The following is a 14272-nucleotide window of genomic DNA, read 5'->3' as shown; positions in this document are numbered from 1 at the left end:
ATATTAATAATATAATTGATAATTAAATAATATGTAATTAAATAAAAAATAGTTAAATGTTCATAATTTGATTAATTTATTTAATTGGATTAAAAAATTTAAATATAATAGTTTTTTATCCAAATATTAAATATTAATTGATATAAATAATTAACGGATATGTAAACTACATTGAATATATATATATATATATATATATATATATATATATATATATATATATATATATATAATAATATAATATAAAATATACATTTGAAAAAAAAATGAACAAACTTTAATGCATTAAATTAAAACGATAACATGCATAATTGAAAGAGTGAGATTTATTGATGATCAATTAGTAAGGTCGATGATTCCGAAATGTTCCAAAATATTCTCTACTATATCCAATTTTAGTTGACCATCGGGATTGTAGTATATCATAGGGCTCGAAACATATGATATATAAAGATCATATTGAAAATTACGTAGAATAGGTCGAATCGTCGAACTTTGAAAATTATATGTATTTGGAATCGGGATTTGGAAGTTTGGATTTACAATGTTTTGAGAATTTCCAACGTAAGAGTAATATTGACAGTATTCATCATGTGGATACATTTAAAAAACAACTAGCAAACAGATGAGAATTAGTATGGTTAACATATGAGAATTAGTATGGTTTGTTTTGATTTAAAGTTGATGTATTTATAGAAATTTATAAAAGTTACCGTTTGAATTTTTTAAACTACATACGTTTGATATAAATGATAGTATTGGATTATTTAGATGTGACCCAATGGGTTTCCACCAGCATCCATCAAGAGATTTGGAACCTTGACTATGCTAAGAAGGCAATGGATTCGTGTTTTTTTGGATGAAACATGGTCGTTTAGTTAGTTGGCATCATCGTTCACCACACTAATTTAATGTGAGAGGCTTTATGTGTAAGTACTTCGTCGCTTGAAGAGGTTTCTTAAATGCTTAAAGGGGTTTCTTCAATGCCTGAAGTAAGACAGAGATCAACGTCAGGCCGTTAATTAGCGATCCAACTCTAATATCTTAGAAGAGTATAAGACAAAGTATTTAAGCAATTGAGAGTAATTGTAATATCAGTGTGTATGTAGAAGTTACACAAAGGTAAAACTAGGGCTGTAAACGAGCCGAGCGGAGTTTCAAGCTCGGTTCGAACTCAATTTTGCTATTCGAGCTCGGCTCGTTTAGCAGCTCGATTGTTCACGAGCCGGGCTCGTTTATCGATGCTCACGAACAGTTCATTTTATTTGTTCGTGAGCAGCTCACGAGCTTTGGTGAGATATGGGCATATCATTTGATGTGCACGCATCTATTTCGTGAATATAATCCGCAACCTTGTTCAGTAAAATCCCAGGCTCGGTCCAAGTACCTGGTTGTTCCGTCGAAACCAGATCCACCACATGGCCGTAATTGCAATACGGCTCTCATTGCAGGAGAGACTGTCGAAGCATTGGCGAGCACAGTTCTATTGTAGTGTAATATAATGGTTCTAATTGCTCCGGATATGCTTTTGAGTTTAGAATTTAGAATTTTTCAGATAAAATTTATATCAATTTTATTCTCAAGATATTATCTATACATTTATTATTTGATGAATTTTTCATCCAAACATTAGTGGTGAAGTGGCATTAAAAATTCGAAAAAAAAGGAACTTTCCATGTCAGCAAACACGAGGCAGGCACAACCTGAAACCAAAAAACCACACTCTCATAGTGGTTGACTGTGTGTCAATGTGAGTCCACCATATTCTTGTTCCTCTATTTAATCATATCATCTTTCTTCCCATTTCAATCCACTCAATATCTCACTTTTCTTTCTTTCTTTCTTTCTTTCTTTCTTTCTTTCCTAAACTTTCACTCACAACACAAGAATGTCTATCATGATTTCCAAGTCCATTGCTTCTTTGTGCTTCAATAATTACAACCAATACGCAGATGAATATCTCCATATACATGATGATTATGATGGTGATGCATACTATTTTATTCATGGTGGTGACGATGATGATGATACTGATTATGATTATGCTCCAGCTGCATCTCTAAATAACAATGATGGTGATGACGACGACGATGATGACGACCTAGACTGTGCTCCCGCTGCTTAATTATCATTCTTTTCGTAATTAAGTCGATGGCTCATCAACTTACATAATGATTTTTTGTTCCCAGAGCTTATTCCCATCACCAAGTTTTTGTATCATGTTATGGTTTCAATGAAATATATATAATGCTGCTACTTTATCTTAATGTTGTTGGTATAATTGAATTATAATTTAAGAAATGGACATCCCTCGTAAGACTATACTAATGTTGTTTATATAATTGAATTACTACTAAATCTCCCTAACAAAAGATAATCTATGCTTTTCTTTTTATCCAGTACCGAGCCAGATTGCCAGATTACAGTACCAGGAACAGCAGCTCAAGAATTTACTTGACTGTATAATACAGCTTATGAAGGATCTTCATCAGCCACTCGACTGCACTGTAAAATAATATTGCGATAATCAATCATCTATATAATTAAATGTAAATCCAATGTTCCACACAAAGCACATGGAGTTACATTCTCATTTCATACAAGAGAAAGTTTTACATGGAGATATTAAAATGGAATAGGAAAGTGATATCTACGTGTTATCCAGAGAATTCTAATATTGTTTTTTTTCTTCGCCGTAAATATTTTGTGGTTGTGATTTATATAAATTTATGGTTGTATTTTATACAGGTTTGTGGCTATTACTTATTGTGTCATCGATTTGGTTTACTAGTTGGGTATTGTGTGTGTGGCAAGTAAGTGAAAAAAATGTGATATTTACACTTTGCAAATTAAGCGAGTGCGAAGAGTGATTGAGTTGTAAAATTTATTTCTAATTTAATAAAATAAAATTTATTCAATTAAGTCTTTAATTTCTGGTATGGACATGCCTTGTTAAGGGTGCTACTATAGTATATGAGTTTGAAATTGATGCACATGTTCAAAGTAGATTCATCTGTATGAGTAATTGGGTAAATAACAATGTTTAGGGTTCTTTCAAAAAAAAAATGGCCATCTTATTGGGGAGGTAGTTTTTCAGGTAGGGGTCTCTTGGCTTGAGGCTGGGGCGTTTCCGATGTCCATAATGCAAACAAATATATGCTTATGTTTCGCCTATTAACGTGGGGAATTTCGTCCAATTGCTTTATGTAATATATGTGTTGTATAAGATTGTCTCTTTTGCTAATAGATTCAAAAGGTTTATCTCGAGTATTATATCTGAAGAGCAGTCTGTTTTTGTCTCAGGCGTAGACTGATAATGTAACATAATATCTGCTCATTCTATGAGATGTAAATAGTCGGGCAAGGTCGACTCGGTTGTGAAGATAGATATTTGATGCCACTTGTTCACCGGGTTATATTGTGATGCGAATGGGAGTATTCTCAGAGATAATCGGAGTTCCTTTGTTCGTGCATTTGCTTGTCAGAATGTCGAAGGCAATGGGTCTTCAACATGCTCTCGTTAATCAGGACTCATCGAATGTTTTAGGGGAAATGGATGCAGCTGAGGTGGTTCAGGCGGTTTATTCTTGGCATTACATCAACTTTTGTCTCAACTAATGCTTCAAAATCAATTAGGATCCTAAACTAAGCAAAAATCATCAATTCAGTAAAATTAGAAACTGTATATATATATTTGATATAAACTATAATAATATTTGTGTTGGTTCAAAATGATTTTGGAGAAAAATATTTGAAACTGTTCAGCTGAATGATTTTCGATGAGACTCCAATTGATAATTTTTATTTAGAATTGAGACTTAATTGATAATTTTATATTAATACATTGTTGATTTTGATAGTTTAAGATCCAAATTTACTTTGAAACCTTAGTTTAAGGAGCCAAATAAATATTATACCGTTTATTCTTATTCCGCGGATGATTCAGAGTTTGATGTTATTATGTCTTCTTGTTCTTCTCTTCTTTTCTCGCTAGATGTTCCAATGTTTCTATTCGTTTTATTAGAAGGACAACAAACTCAGTTGCTCTGATAGAGTGGCTTTGTCTTTAGCTGCTAATATTAGCACTCTCGTTCTTTTTGGATGTATCGTTTCTCATTTTTCTTTTTTAATATAATTCTTTTGAGCTTTGTTTCAAAAAAGAAAAAAAAATCCTTTTACCAGGTGTTTGAAACACCATTGTGGATGCTTGTAACAAATGCATATGGTGAGTGGCGCATTTATTGGGTGCATGTAAAAAAAAGAAAAATAAATAATTTATTAGTCCCTTAATTTTTACCTAATACACTGTTTAGTTTCTCTATTTTGAAAAACACATTATAAGGTCCCTAAATTTTGTCAATATTAACCCTTTGATCCTTTTATCTAGTTTTTTTAGACTTGTACGTTATATTTTAGCATAAATAGATATATATAAAATAACAGAGTATCATGATCAACTTGTATTGTATTGTGGTTGTCCTAAAAGCTAAGATATGTTTGGTTAAAAATCTAAAAAAATATATAAAAGGACCACAAGGTTAATATTGGCAAAAGATAAGGACCTTAAAATGTGTTTTTAGAAATAGGGGACTAAACAGTGTGTTAGGTAAAAACTAGAGGACTAATAAATTATTTACCAAAAAAAACAAAAAAAAAAAACTAATGCTTTCCAGTTCTTTAATTTGTCTAAATTGGTCATTTTATCTCTCCAACTCATCGAATGTTCTATTTACCCCCTTAACATCATAAAAGTAGTATTTATCACCCTCTCAATTTGTCCATTTACCCCCCAACTCATAGAATGTCCTATTTACCCCCTTAACTTCACAAAAGTGGTATTTCTCACCCATTGCAATCTGTTATCGATGCCTAAATTGATACATTTTTTAAATGTTAAATCTATATTCGTACTATTTTGTACGTGGAACCTGAATTGATACTTTTCTAAAAAATCATAGGCCTATTTTGGTATCTTATCCTTACATATAATGTCTTTAACTTGTTTATATTAATGTTCTTGTTATTTGTATCTTTTATTCATTCCTTCTATTTTCAATCTTTTGGCTAGTTAAATTTTGATCATCTAATTATTGTAATATAATATTATTGTAATAAACACATGAAGGATCAATATAGTTATCAAATTAAAACAAAATAAAAAAGTTGATATTAAAAAATATTTTTAAACTCATTTGAATAAGTCCAATTAATTTTACAATATAAATGAATAAGAAATACTACTTTTATGAAGTTAAAAGGGTAAATATGATCATAAGATCTGAGAAATACCACTTTTATGGAGTTAATGTAGTAAATAGGACATTTGATGAGTTGGGGAGGGGTAAAATGACCGATTTGGACAAATTAAGAGGGTGAAAAATACCATTTTTATGGAGTTAAGAGGGTAAATAGAACATTCGATAAGTTAGAGGAGTAAAATGACTAATTTGGACAAGTTAAAAGGGCTAGAGTAGCATTAGGCAGAAAAAAAAATTGTTAAATCTAACTCCAAAAAAAAATCTAACTCCTCAGAAAAAATTTCATTTTACATGTTATCATTTAAATGGTTGATAATCAATTTTTTTTACAGTAAAACTATTTAAAATATAGTCAGATTTGAGCTATAAAAATAAAGTTGTATCGCTTTGAATAAATTTAAAAATTTTATCCTTTATTATATATTAACTAAATTGACTTTTGTAATAAAATACAAACTCGTAAACTAATTAACCACTTCAACCTTAATTTGTCAAAAACAGCGTGGCAAAACTATTGCAACCATAAGAAGGCTAAAACCACTCATAATAGAAGTGATTCTGGCTATCGCGTCCCTAACAGTATCTGATCACACTGTTTTGCTATTTAAAAATTACCATGAAAATCATGAAGAGAAATTTACAAAATTTGTTCAATAGACAGACTAATTTACATTTTTAGACTCATTTAAACATGTTACCAAACTAAACTCTTCCGATACATTTTTTTCAAAAAATACTCTCACAAAACCTTAATCTTTTTCAACCACATCTTCTTTTTCAACTGATCTTTTTCAAACCCCTCATATTCTTCCCAACATGCACTTTTTGAAGCATTATCGCAAAACCACAAGGATTATCGCAACAATCTAGTAAGCAAATTAAATTGAAGAAGAGCAAAACAACACTCTGAAATGACCATGTTTCAACCTTTGCAGTATTCATTAGAAATCTCTTCGATGCAAATTCAAAAATAACTAAGCACAACGAAGAAACAGAAACTAATGAAATCGAAACTCGATTTTCATATCATCTCAACGAAGAAAATAAACTATTAATGATTCGCAAATTACCATTTCACTTCGCAAATCACCAAATACGAATGTAATTTACATGTAATATAGCTAGCAAATAATAAAATGTGAACCAAAATAATAAAATGAGAACTAAAATGATTTGCATTATGTGATTTCGGTTTGCATTTTATGATTTTTGTTCATATTTTATGATTTGGAAAGCTATATTTGATTCTCATTTTATGATTTGGGAAGCTATATTTGATTCTCATTTTTCACATTTTTTCTTTTTTCTTTTTTCGTGTTTTCATGTTTTTTTTCCGTTTTTCTTTTTTTCCGTTGTTTTCCTCATTTTTGCTTTTTACTGTTTTCTTATTTTTCGTGTTTTTTCTCATTTTTATTTTTTGTGGTTTTCATGTTTTTTCTGTTTTCCAATTTTCGCTTTTTTGCATTTTTTCACATTTCTCACTTTTTCAATTTTTATATTTTCATATTTTTGTCATATTTCGTCATTAGTAATAAAAATATAAAGAATTCATATCTCTTTTGTTCTTAATGCTCATTACATAAATTCGTAAAAAAAAAACATCTAGTTCGACCTTTCATATATATTTTGTCATATGTAAATGGACCCACGCATATTATAAAAGACTTCACTATTTTATTTATTAAATGAGATCATACTATGTAGTAAATATAAATTAAGGGTCACATTGGAAACGAGTGTTTAATATAAAGGCAAAAAGCATTTGAAGCCTCTGATCTTTCATTGTTTGGTGCATTAAGTCATCGACCTTTTATTTAGACACATTGAGCCATTGATCTTTCATATATGAGTGTATTAGGGTCTTCCGTAAATCAATTCATATATGGGTGTATTAAGGACATGTTTGGTTCAACTGTTAGCTAATAGATGTTAATGTTGTTGTTAGTTGTTTGCAATTGTAATAAACTGTTGGTTGTTGTTGTTGGCTGTTTGTTATAAGTTGTTTAATTATTAGCGTTTCACTCCAAACCGCATGAAATATAGCGTTTGGTTAGTTTTATATAACCGCAGCATTTAGTATTTTTCCTAGACACTGCAGCATTTTGGAGCTTTTCACGAAAAGCTCTTTTTTAGAGCTTTTCATGGACAGTTGTTTGAGTTTGTAATTATTTGTTATTGATAAAATTATTCTTCTTATTTCCACAAGATGCGTTTCCTTTTTAATATTATTTTTATTTCTAGAACAAAATTATCGAAAACAAGGTTTTGTTGCATTCAATAAATTTTTTATTTTTTATATAAATTATTTTTATTAATTTGTATAATACATTTTTTATTTTATAATTTATTTATTGATTAATTTAAAACATGTCTATATTAGAAATAAATACTAACATCAACAACAGTTTAGTATAATTTTACCAAACACTAATAATTAAACAACTAATAACAAACCCCTTACCTAAACTTTTTCTAATAAACAAACAAACAACTAATAACAAACGACCAACAACAATAGCGAACAGTTTGCTAACCGCAAACATCTAACAGCAACAACAACATCTATTAGTTAGCAGTTGAACCAAACATGCCCTTAATACACTCATATATGAATTGATTTACGGAATGACCTAATACACTCAGGGGGCGTTTGGTTCACAAGGGGTAAGGGAAAAGGAATCAAGAAAGGGAAACTAAAGGAAAGAAAATGAATAAGTATTCATACCCCTATGTGTTTGGATATGTTTAGGAAAGGGAATGCAATTCCACCTCATTCCCTTTGTGGATGTTTGGTTCAAATAGGGAATCAAAACTATTTTTTTTAACTTCATATATAATAAAAAAAAATCCAACTCTTTTACTATAGTTTCCATAAAACGTGAAATAACTTCATATATAATCCCAAACAATCCAAAACGTCACTCACTTGCTACCCTTATTGATAATAATATAAAGTTCATAAAAATTAAAATTTAAACTTAACAAAGTTCATACAAATTAAAAAAAAAACAAAAGCCAATAGTCTTCTAAGCATAATATTTCATCACCGGAAAGAGTTTAAGCATCTCCATTGTCCTTTTCACCAAGAAAATCTTTGACAACAATTTTTATACATAGATGTGCCTCTATTAATAAAATATAAGAATTAAAATCAAAAGATAATGAAATGGAGGAAACTCAAATAAAATTAATCAAAGAAAATGCATAAACATTATATTTAAAAAGGAAATAATTATTTTAAAATAATTAAAAATAAAAATTAAAAATGAATAATATGATAAAAGAAAAAATTTTGGTAAAAATTATTTTTCAAGGTAAAAAGGTAAAAATAAATAAGTATAAGGATCAAAAGTGAAATTAATCTAGTGATAAAAAAATATAAATAAATAAATATAAGGATTAAACAAAAATAAAAAAAAAAGTAAAATTTAGTCAAAAATATTTTTTGAGTAAAAAAATTAAAAATATATAACAAAAATGAAATTAATCCAAAGATAAAGAAATGTAAAAATAAAAAAATATAGAGACCAAAATAAAAATAAAAAAATAAAATAGAGAGTAAAGTAGAATTTTATAAGGAATGTATAAGTTTAAGTTAGAAAGAGAGGGGAAAGGGAATAGAAAACCTTAGAGGGAAGTGGTGAATGAGTCAGAGGAGTTAGGAGTAAACCCAAAACTAAAAAAAGGCAAAGGGAATCATTGAATTAGCAAAACAAACACCAACAAAGAGAATGCAGTCTCCCCTTTCCCTTACCCTTTCCTAAAAACCCCAAACCAAACGCCTGGTCATATATGAAAGATCAAGGACTCAATGTGTCTAAATGAAAAATCGAGAACTTAATGCACCAAACAATTAAAGATCAGGGGCTCAATATGTCTAACTGAAAGATCGAGAGCTTAATATACCAAATAATCAAAGATCAGGGTCTTCCAGATATATTTTTTTTTCCTAATATAAACGCTCAAACAAAAACCTTAATTTTGTAAATTTCCCCGGAAGATGTAAAATAAGTAAAAACTTCTTCACACGTGTTATGTGCGAGAGATGGAAAGTCTTTTGGTCAACATTTAGAAAAAAAATAAAAACCAAAAGCAAAAAGGATCTTGGCTACATTTCCAAATTCCTCAGTTTCCCCTTTCCTCTTTCCCTATGGAATCATCAACAATCTCTTGTAATCAATGACATAAAAATCCCAATCGAACATACAAACATGACTACAATTTCCCCTATTTTCATAACCTCTGAATCTCTACACTCAATTCTCACACATCACTCCCTAATTCAACACTTCCATGACTCATTACCCTCCATCACCCCACTCCTCCACACTCCAATCCGTCAAAGCTACGACGTTTCACCATCCTCCTCTCTCCTCCTCATGCCCGCCTGGTCCTCCTCTCCTTCCCTTCCATACATAGGTGTAAAGCTCGTCACCTCTTTCCCCCAAAACTCCACTCTCAACTTACCCGGAATCCACGCAAGTTATGTGCTTTTCAGCTCCACAAATGGCCAAACCCTAGCTTCCATAGACGCCACCGTATTGACACATTATAGAACATCTTGTGTCTCAGGGTTAGCCTCAAAAATCTTAGCTAGAGATGATAGCAAAGTGCTTGTAATGATTGGAGCAGGAGCATTAGCACCTCATTTGATCAAAGCTCATCTCGCTGCAAAACCCAGTTTGGAGAAAGTGATAATTTGGAATAGAACTGGGGGAAAAGCTGCTAACTTGGTTGAGAAATTGAGGGAAGAATGTGAATTGAATGAAAGGGTTTGTTTTGAAAGTAGTGAGAATTTGGGGGAGATTGTGAAATTGGGTGATATTGTGAGCTGTGCTACAAATTCTGATAGGGCTTTGGTGGAGGGGGAGAAATTGAAGGTGGGGGCTCATTTGGATTTGGTGGGTTCATTTAAGGAGACAATGATGGAATGTGATGATGAGGCAATTAAGAGAGGGAAAGTGTTTGTTGATAATGAAGCAGCTTTGATTGAAGCAGGAGAGATTGTAGGAGCAATTCAGAGAGGAGTAATTGAGAAAAAAGATGTTGGGTTTTTGGTGGATTTGATCAAAAGGGGAGAAATTGGTAGGAGGGATTCAGATGAGATTACTGTGTTTAAATCTGTTGGTTCTGCTGTTGTGGATTTACTTGCTGCTCAATTGGTGTATGGAACTTACTTGAAGGGGTAGATAGAGAACTTAGGGAGAGATGTAGATGCTGCAAAGTCCTAAAATTGAGAAGTATCTCCATTTTTTGTTTACTTTTTGTTCTTCATTGATGCAGAAGAAGTAGTATACTTCTTCTGTATCAAAATCTTTGAATATGGACAAAAAAAAAAATTAATAATAATAATAAAAGTGTGTGTTTGCGCTGAATGGAAGTGTCACACCCTGGCTTCTGGTTTTCGCAGGTCGGGGTGCGTGGCCGGCTCGATCTGCGTGTTTAAAGGTTTCGAGTCGTCACCAATTATCACTTGGAAATACGTGTGCGGACGTGATTGGTCGTCCTATCTGTTTGGATTGACTCTGTATGGTTTGGTTTTGATAAGAACGATTTTTAGAGAGATTTAAGGTTCGTTTTTCCGGTTACGTGTAGGGAAGAGATGTAATTTCACCCTATCCCGCCCGACGTATCGGTACTATTGTGATATCATGTGTTTGCTATTTGTTTTGCTTTGAATTGTCGATATAAACCAGGCACTCGTGGATTTTGGGGTTATTGGGTTTAGTATTGAATTCTAATGGGTTTAGTATTGAATTCTAATGATGTTTTCACATCGATTAGAATTAGTTTGGTTATAAATTCGAATGACGTTTTCACATCGATCCGAATTAATTTAGTTATGAATTCGGATGATGTTTTCACATCAATCCGAATGAATTTAGTTATGAATTTGGATGTTTCACATCGATCCGGATTAGTTTAGTAATGAATTCGAATGACGTTTTCACATCGATCCGAATTAAATTGGTTTATGAATTCGGATGACGTTTTCACATCGATCCGAATTAATTTGGTTTATGAATTCGAATGACGTTTTCACATCGATCCGAATTAATTTGGTTTTTTTATTAAATTTCGAGATAACACCTTGACCTAATTTTTTTGGTTTTAAAGTAATGTATATTACATACACATGATCCATTAACTTACATTAAGATCCGGCCTTCACTGGCGTAGGTGACACGCGTGCTAGCGAAATGGATTGTGATATCGGCGCTAACCCTTTTTTTCTTCTTCCTTTTATGCATTGAGGATCAATATCCGTATAAAATATTCTAACGATAGTCAATTGACGAATTTATAATTTCTTTACAAGTTAAATGCTATAAACCCTTACGATAGAGATAATTAACTTTATCCTCATAATTATACGAAAATTAAAATGAATGGGTTCAGTTAGTAGGATAATTAATAATGGAGTAAAATAAAGGGAAAATGACTTAATTAGAACATCTAAAAATTAGTTTGGATTTAAATTGACACTTAAACGAACTAGAGGGGGAGTGATTGTAATTTGTAAGGAGTTAACCGAACTCAAATCTAGGCAATTGTGGCTCAACTGAAATATGGAGGGATTTAATCGAAAGACATGAAACAAATGGGGTTAAATGGTAAATTCAGGGGGATCTAATTGAAATGAATTTGGATTAACAGGGATTTAAACAAGATTGATTAACATTGGAGGGTTACAAGGGTGATTAACCCATTTACATATTCATCATTTGGGTAAAACCCATTTCATCCGCCCCCTATTTCTTTTCCTTCCTTCCTCTCCCCAAAACTAAAACAGCACCCTCATCTCCCATGGTCGATCTCTTCCTCGGCTCCGCAAGCTCCGACCGCCTCACTCAACTTTCTCGCCTTCTCCCTCCTCCTCTCTGATTCTATCTTCCGTTTCCTATGAGTTTCACCTAATTATCGACCCGCTTGAGTCTTACGGGAAAAAATCCGGGAGCGGCGCGTTTCTAGTCTCCGATGAGGAACTCTGAGTTCCTGAGGAGGTTCAGTTGATATACAATCTACATGCAAAGGTAGGTGAGTTTTGAGGTTTGTGGGTTTCTTTGCTCTCTCTCCCCTTTTTCCGACATCGGTTTCTCTTCAGATCCCTTTGCAAGTTCTAAGAACTCTTGGAGGAGTAATGCTATGTCTTTGATTTGAGGTAGATGCTTGCTATGTTGATCTCGTTAGAGAGTGTTGTTTATTCGATTTGAAATGCTTGTGGTATTGTCTTTGTTGATGGATTATTTGTTGGGACAATTTGATTTGGCATGCTTTTGGTATTTTTTTTTTTTTTTTTGCTGGGAATGGATTATTTACTGGGAATAATTTGGCTTGAGATATTTTTTGGGATGCTTGGCTGTGTGGGTTCGATTTTGGCTATTCCTACTGTTATAGTCCATTCTTACTTGCCTGAGTTTAGTTTTGTGTGGAGATGGTTTCCCGTGACCTCCAAACGGATTCCGAGAACGCAACCACGGCTCTAGATAGTGTTTCGGTTGCTCGGGAATGAATGTGGGTTTCGGTTATTGTTTGGTTAATTTATGTGATAAAAATGAGATAAAAAAGAAAGAAGAAGCAGTGATACAACAATGAATATGTATGTGTATATCTGTATGAATGGATTGAAAATATGTTACCCTTGCTCTTTTGATTGATTGATTCCTTATTACAATGTTGGGAATGAACTTGTTGTTGCTTTTTTCCCCTATTACATTGATGTAGTTTTCTTCAAATTACCTCCCTATTATGGTGATGGATCTTGTTTATTTATAGTAAAAAAAATTGCTATGAATCATTGATCATAATTTTTTCCTATTTCCTTTTGTACCTCAAATTTGAGGGTTGATTCGTCATTTTGCTTGCCCATTTTTACTGGAGAGCTGCAGATTGAAGCTTCTCGATACCTGTTGCATGATATCATCTTATTGATTTTTTGGTAAAAATGTCATTTGGTCATTGGGATTGAATCTTTTTTGCAGACTGACGCTGTGTTTAATCCGAGTCGGTAAGTTTGTTGGGAATTAGTCTCGAATTGAATCGCCTATTTGAACTCTGGGTCCCTGTTTAACTGTTGCCGCTCCGGTTTAATTTTTGTTTGATTTACCGCGGTTTAATTTGGTAGCCCCGGGTTAAATTTGATGATTTTTGACTGTCCCGTACGAATTTGGCTGCCCCGGATGAATTTTGATTACTTCGGACATTTTTAAGGTTCGTCCGGGACAGTCAAGAATCATCAAATTTAACCCGGGGTTACCAAATTAAACCACGGTAAATCAAACAAAAATTAAACCGGAGCGGCGACAGTTAAACAGAGACCCAGAGTTCAAATAGGCGATTCAATTCGGGACTAATTCCCAACAAACTTACCGACTCGGATTAAATACAACGTCAGTCTGCAAAAAGATTCAATCCCAAGGACCAAATGACATTTTTACCAAAAAATCAATAATTCAACAGAGATGATATCATGCAACAGGTATCGAGAAGCTTCAATCTGCAGCTCTCCAGTGAAAATGGGCAAGCTAAATGACGAATTAACCCTCAAAGGGTACAGGAGGAAATAGGAAAAAATTATGATCAATAATTCACAGCATTTTTTTTACTATAAATAGACAAGGTCCATCACTGTAATAGGGAGGGTAATTTGAAGAAAACTCCATCACTGTAATAGGGGGAAAGAACAAGTTCATCCCCAACATTGTAATAACAGGCGTCCTTGGATCGAATGTGGGCTTTGACCCTGCCTTCCGAGAGTCCTGAGTCGCCCCGATATTTAAAGTGGGTATAGAAACTCCCGACATTGAAAGACGGGTCCGCTACATTTGGTCTGCTTTATTATATTTTTTTTTCCTGCAAAAAAATGTAATCATAGGTTAGATATATTACAAAAATGTAATTGTATTATGCATATTTGTATTAATAAAGCTTAAATTTATTTTTACATCATCGTCTTTGTTTATATAATGCAACTAGCCAAATTTACTCAAATAGCACGTGATGATCTAATTAAT

At 32.4% G+C, this 14272-nt stretch overlaps 1 protein-coding gene across 1 annotated transcript; it reads left to right on the top strand.

The window, feature by feature from the left end:
• Positions 1-9269: 9269 nt before the first annotated feature.
• On the top strand, positions 9270-14202 carry LOC136224701 (protein SAR DEFICIENT 4). The gene is made up of 2 exons (XM_066013110.1): positions 9270-10498; positions 10669-14202. The coding sequence occupies exon 1, from the start codon at positions 9293-9295 to the stop codon at positions 10445-10447; it is 1155 nt and encodes a 384-aa protein (XP_065869182.1). The 5' UTR covers positions 9270-9292; the 3' UTR covers positions 10448-10498; positions 10669-14202.
• The last annotated feature ends 70 nt before the right edge of the window (positions 14203-14272 follow it).

This window comes from Euphorbia lathyris, chromosome 1 (assembly GCF_963576675.1).
Source record: "Euphorbia lathyris chromosome 1, ddEupLath1.1, whole genome shotgun sequence".
In the NCBI taxonomy this organism is placed as follows: Eukaryota; Viridiplantae; Streptophyta; class Magnoliopsida; order Malpighiales; family Euphorbiaceae; genus Euphorbia; species Euphorbia lathyris.
The sequence above is the reverse complement of the archived record's forward strand: the minus strand, read 5'-3'. Positions and strand labels throughout refer to the sequence as shown.

What these genes read in the sequence shown, in the direction of transcription:
- LOC136224701 (XM_066013110.1), top strand. Translation starts at nt 9,293, where the DNA reads ATGTGCGAGAGATGGAAAGTCTTTTGGTCAACATTTAGAAAAAAAATA.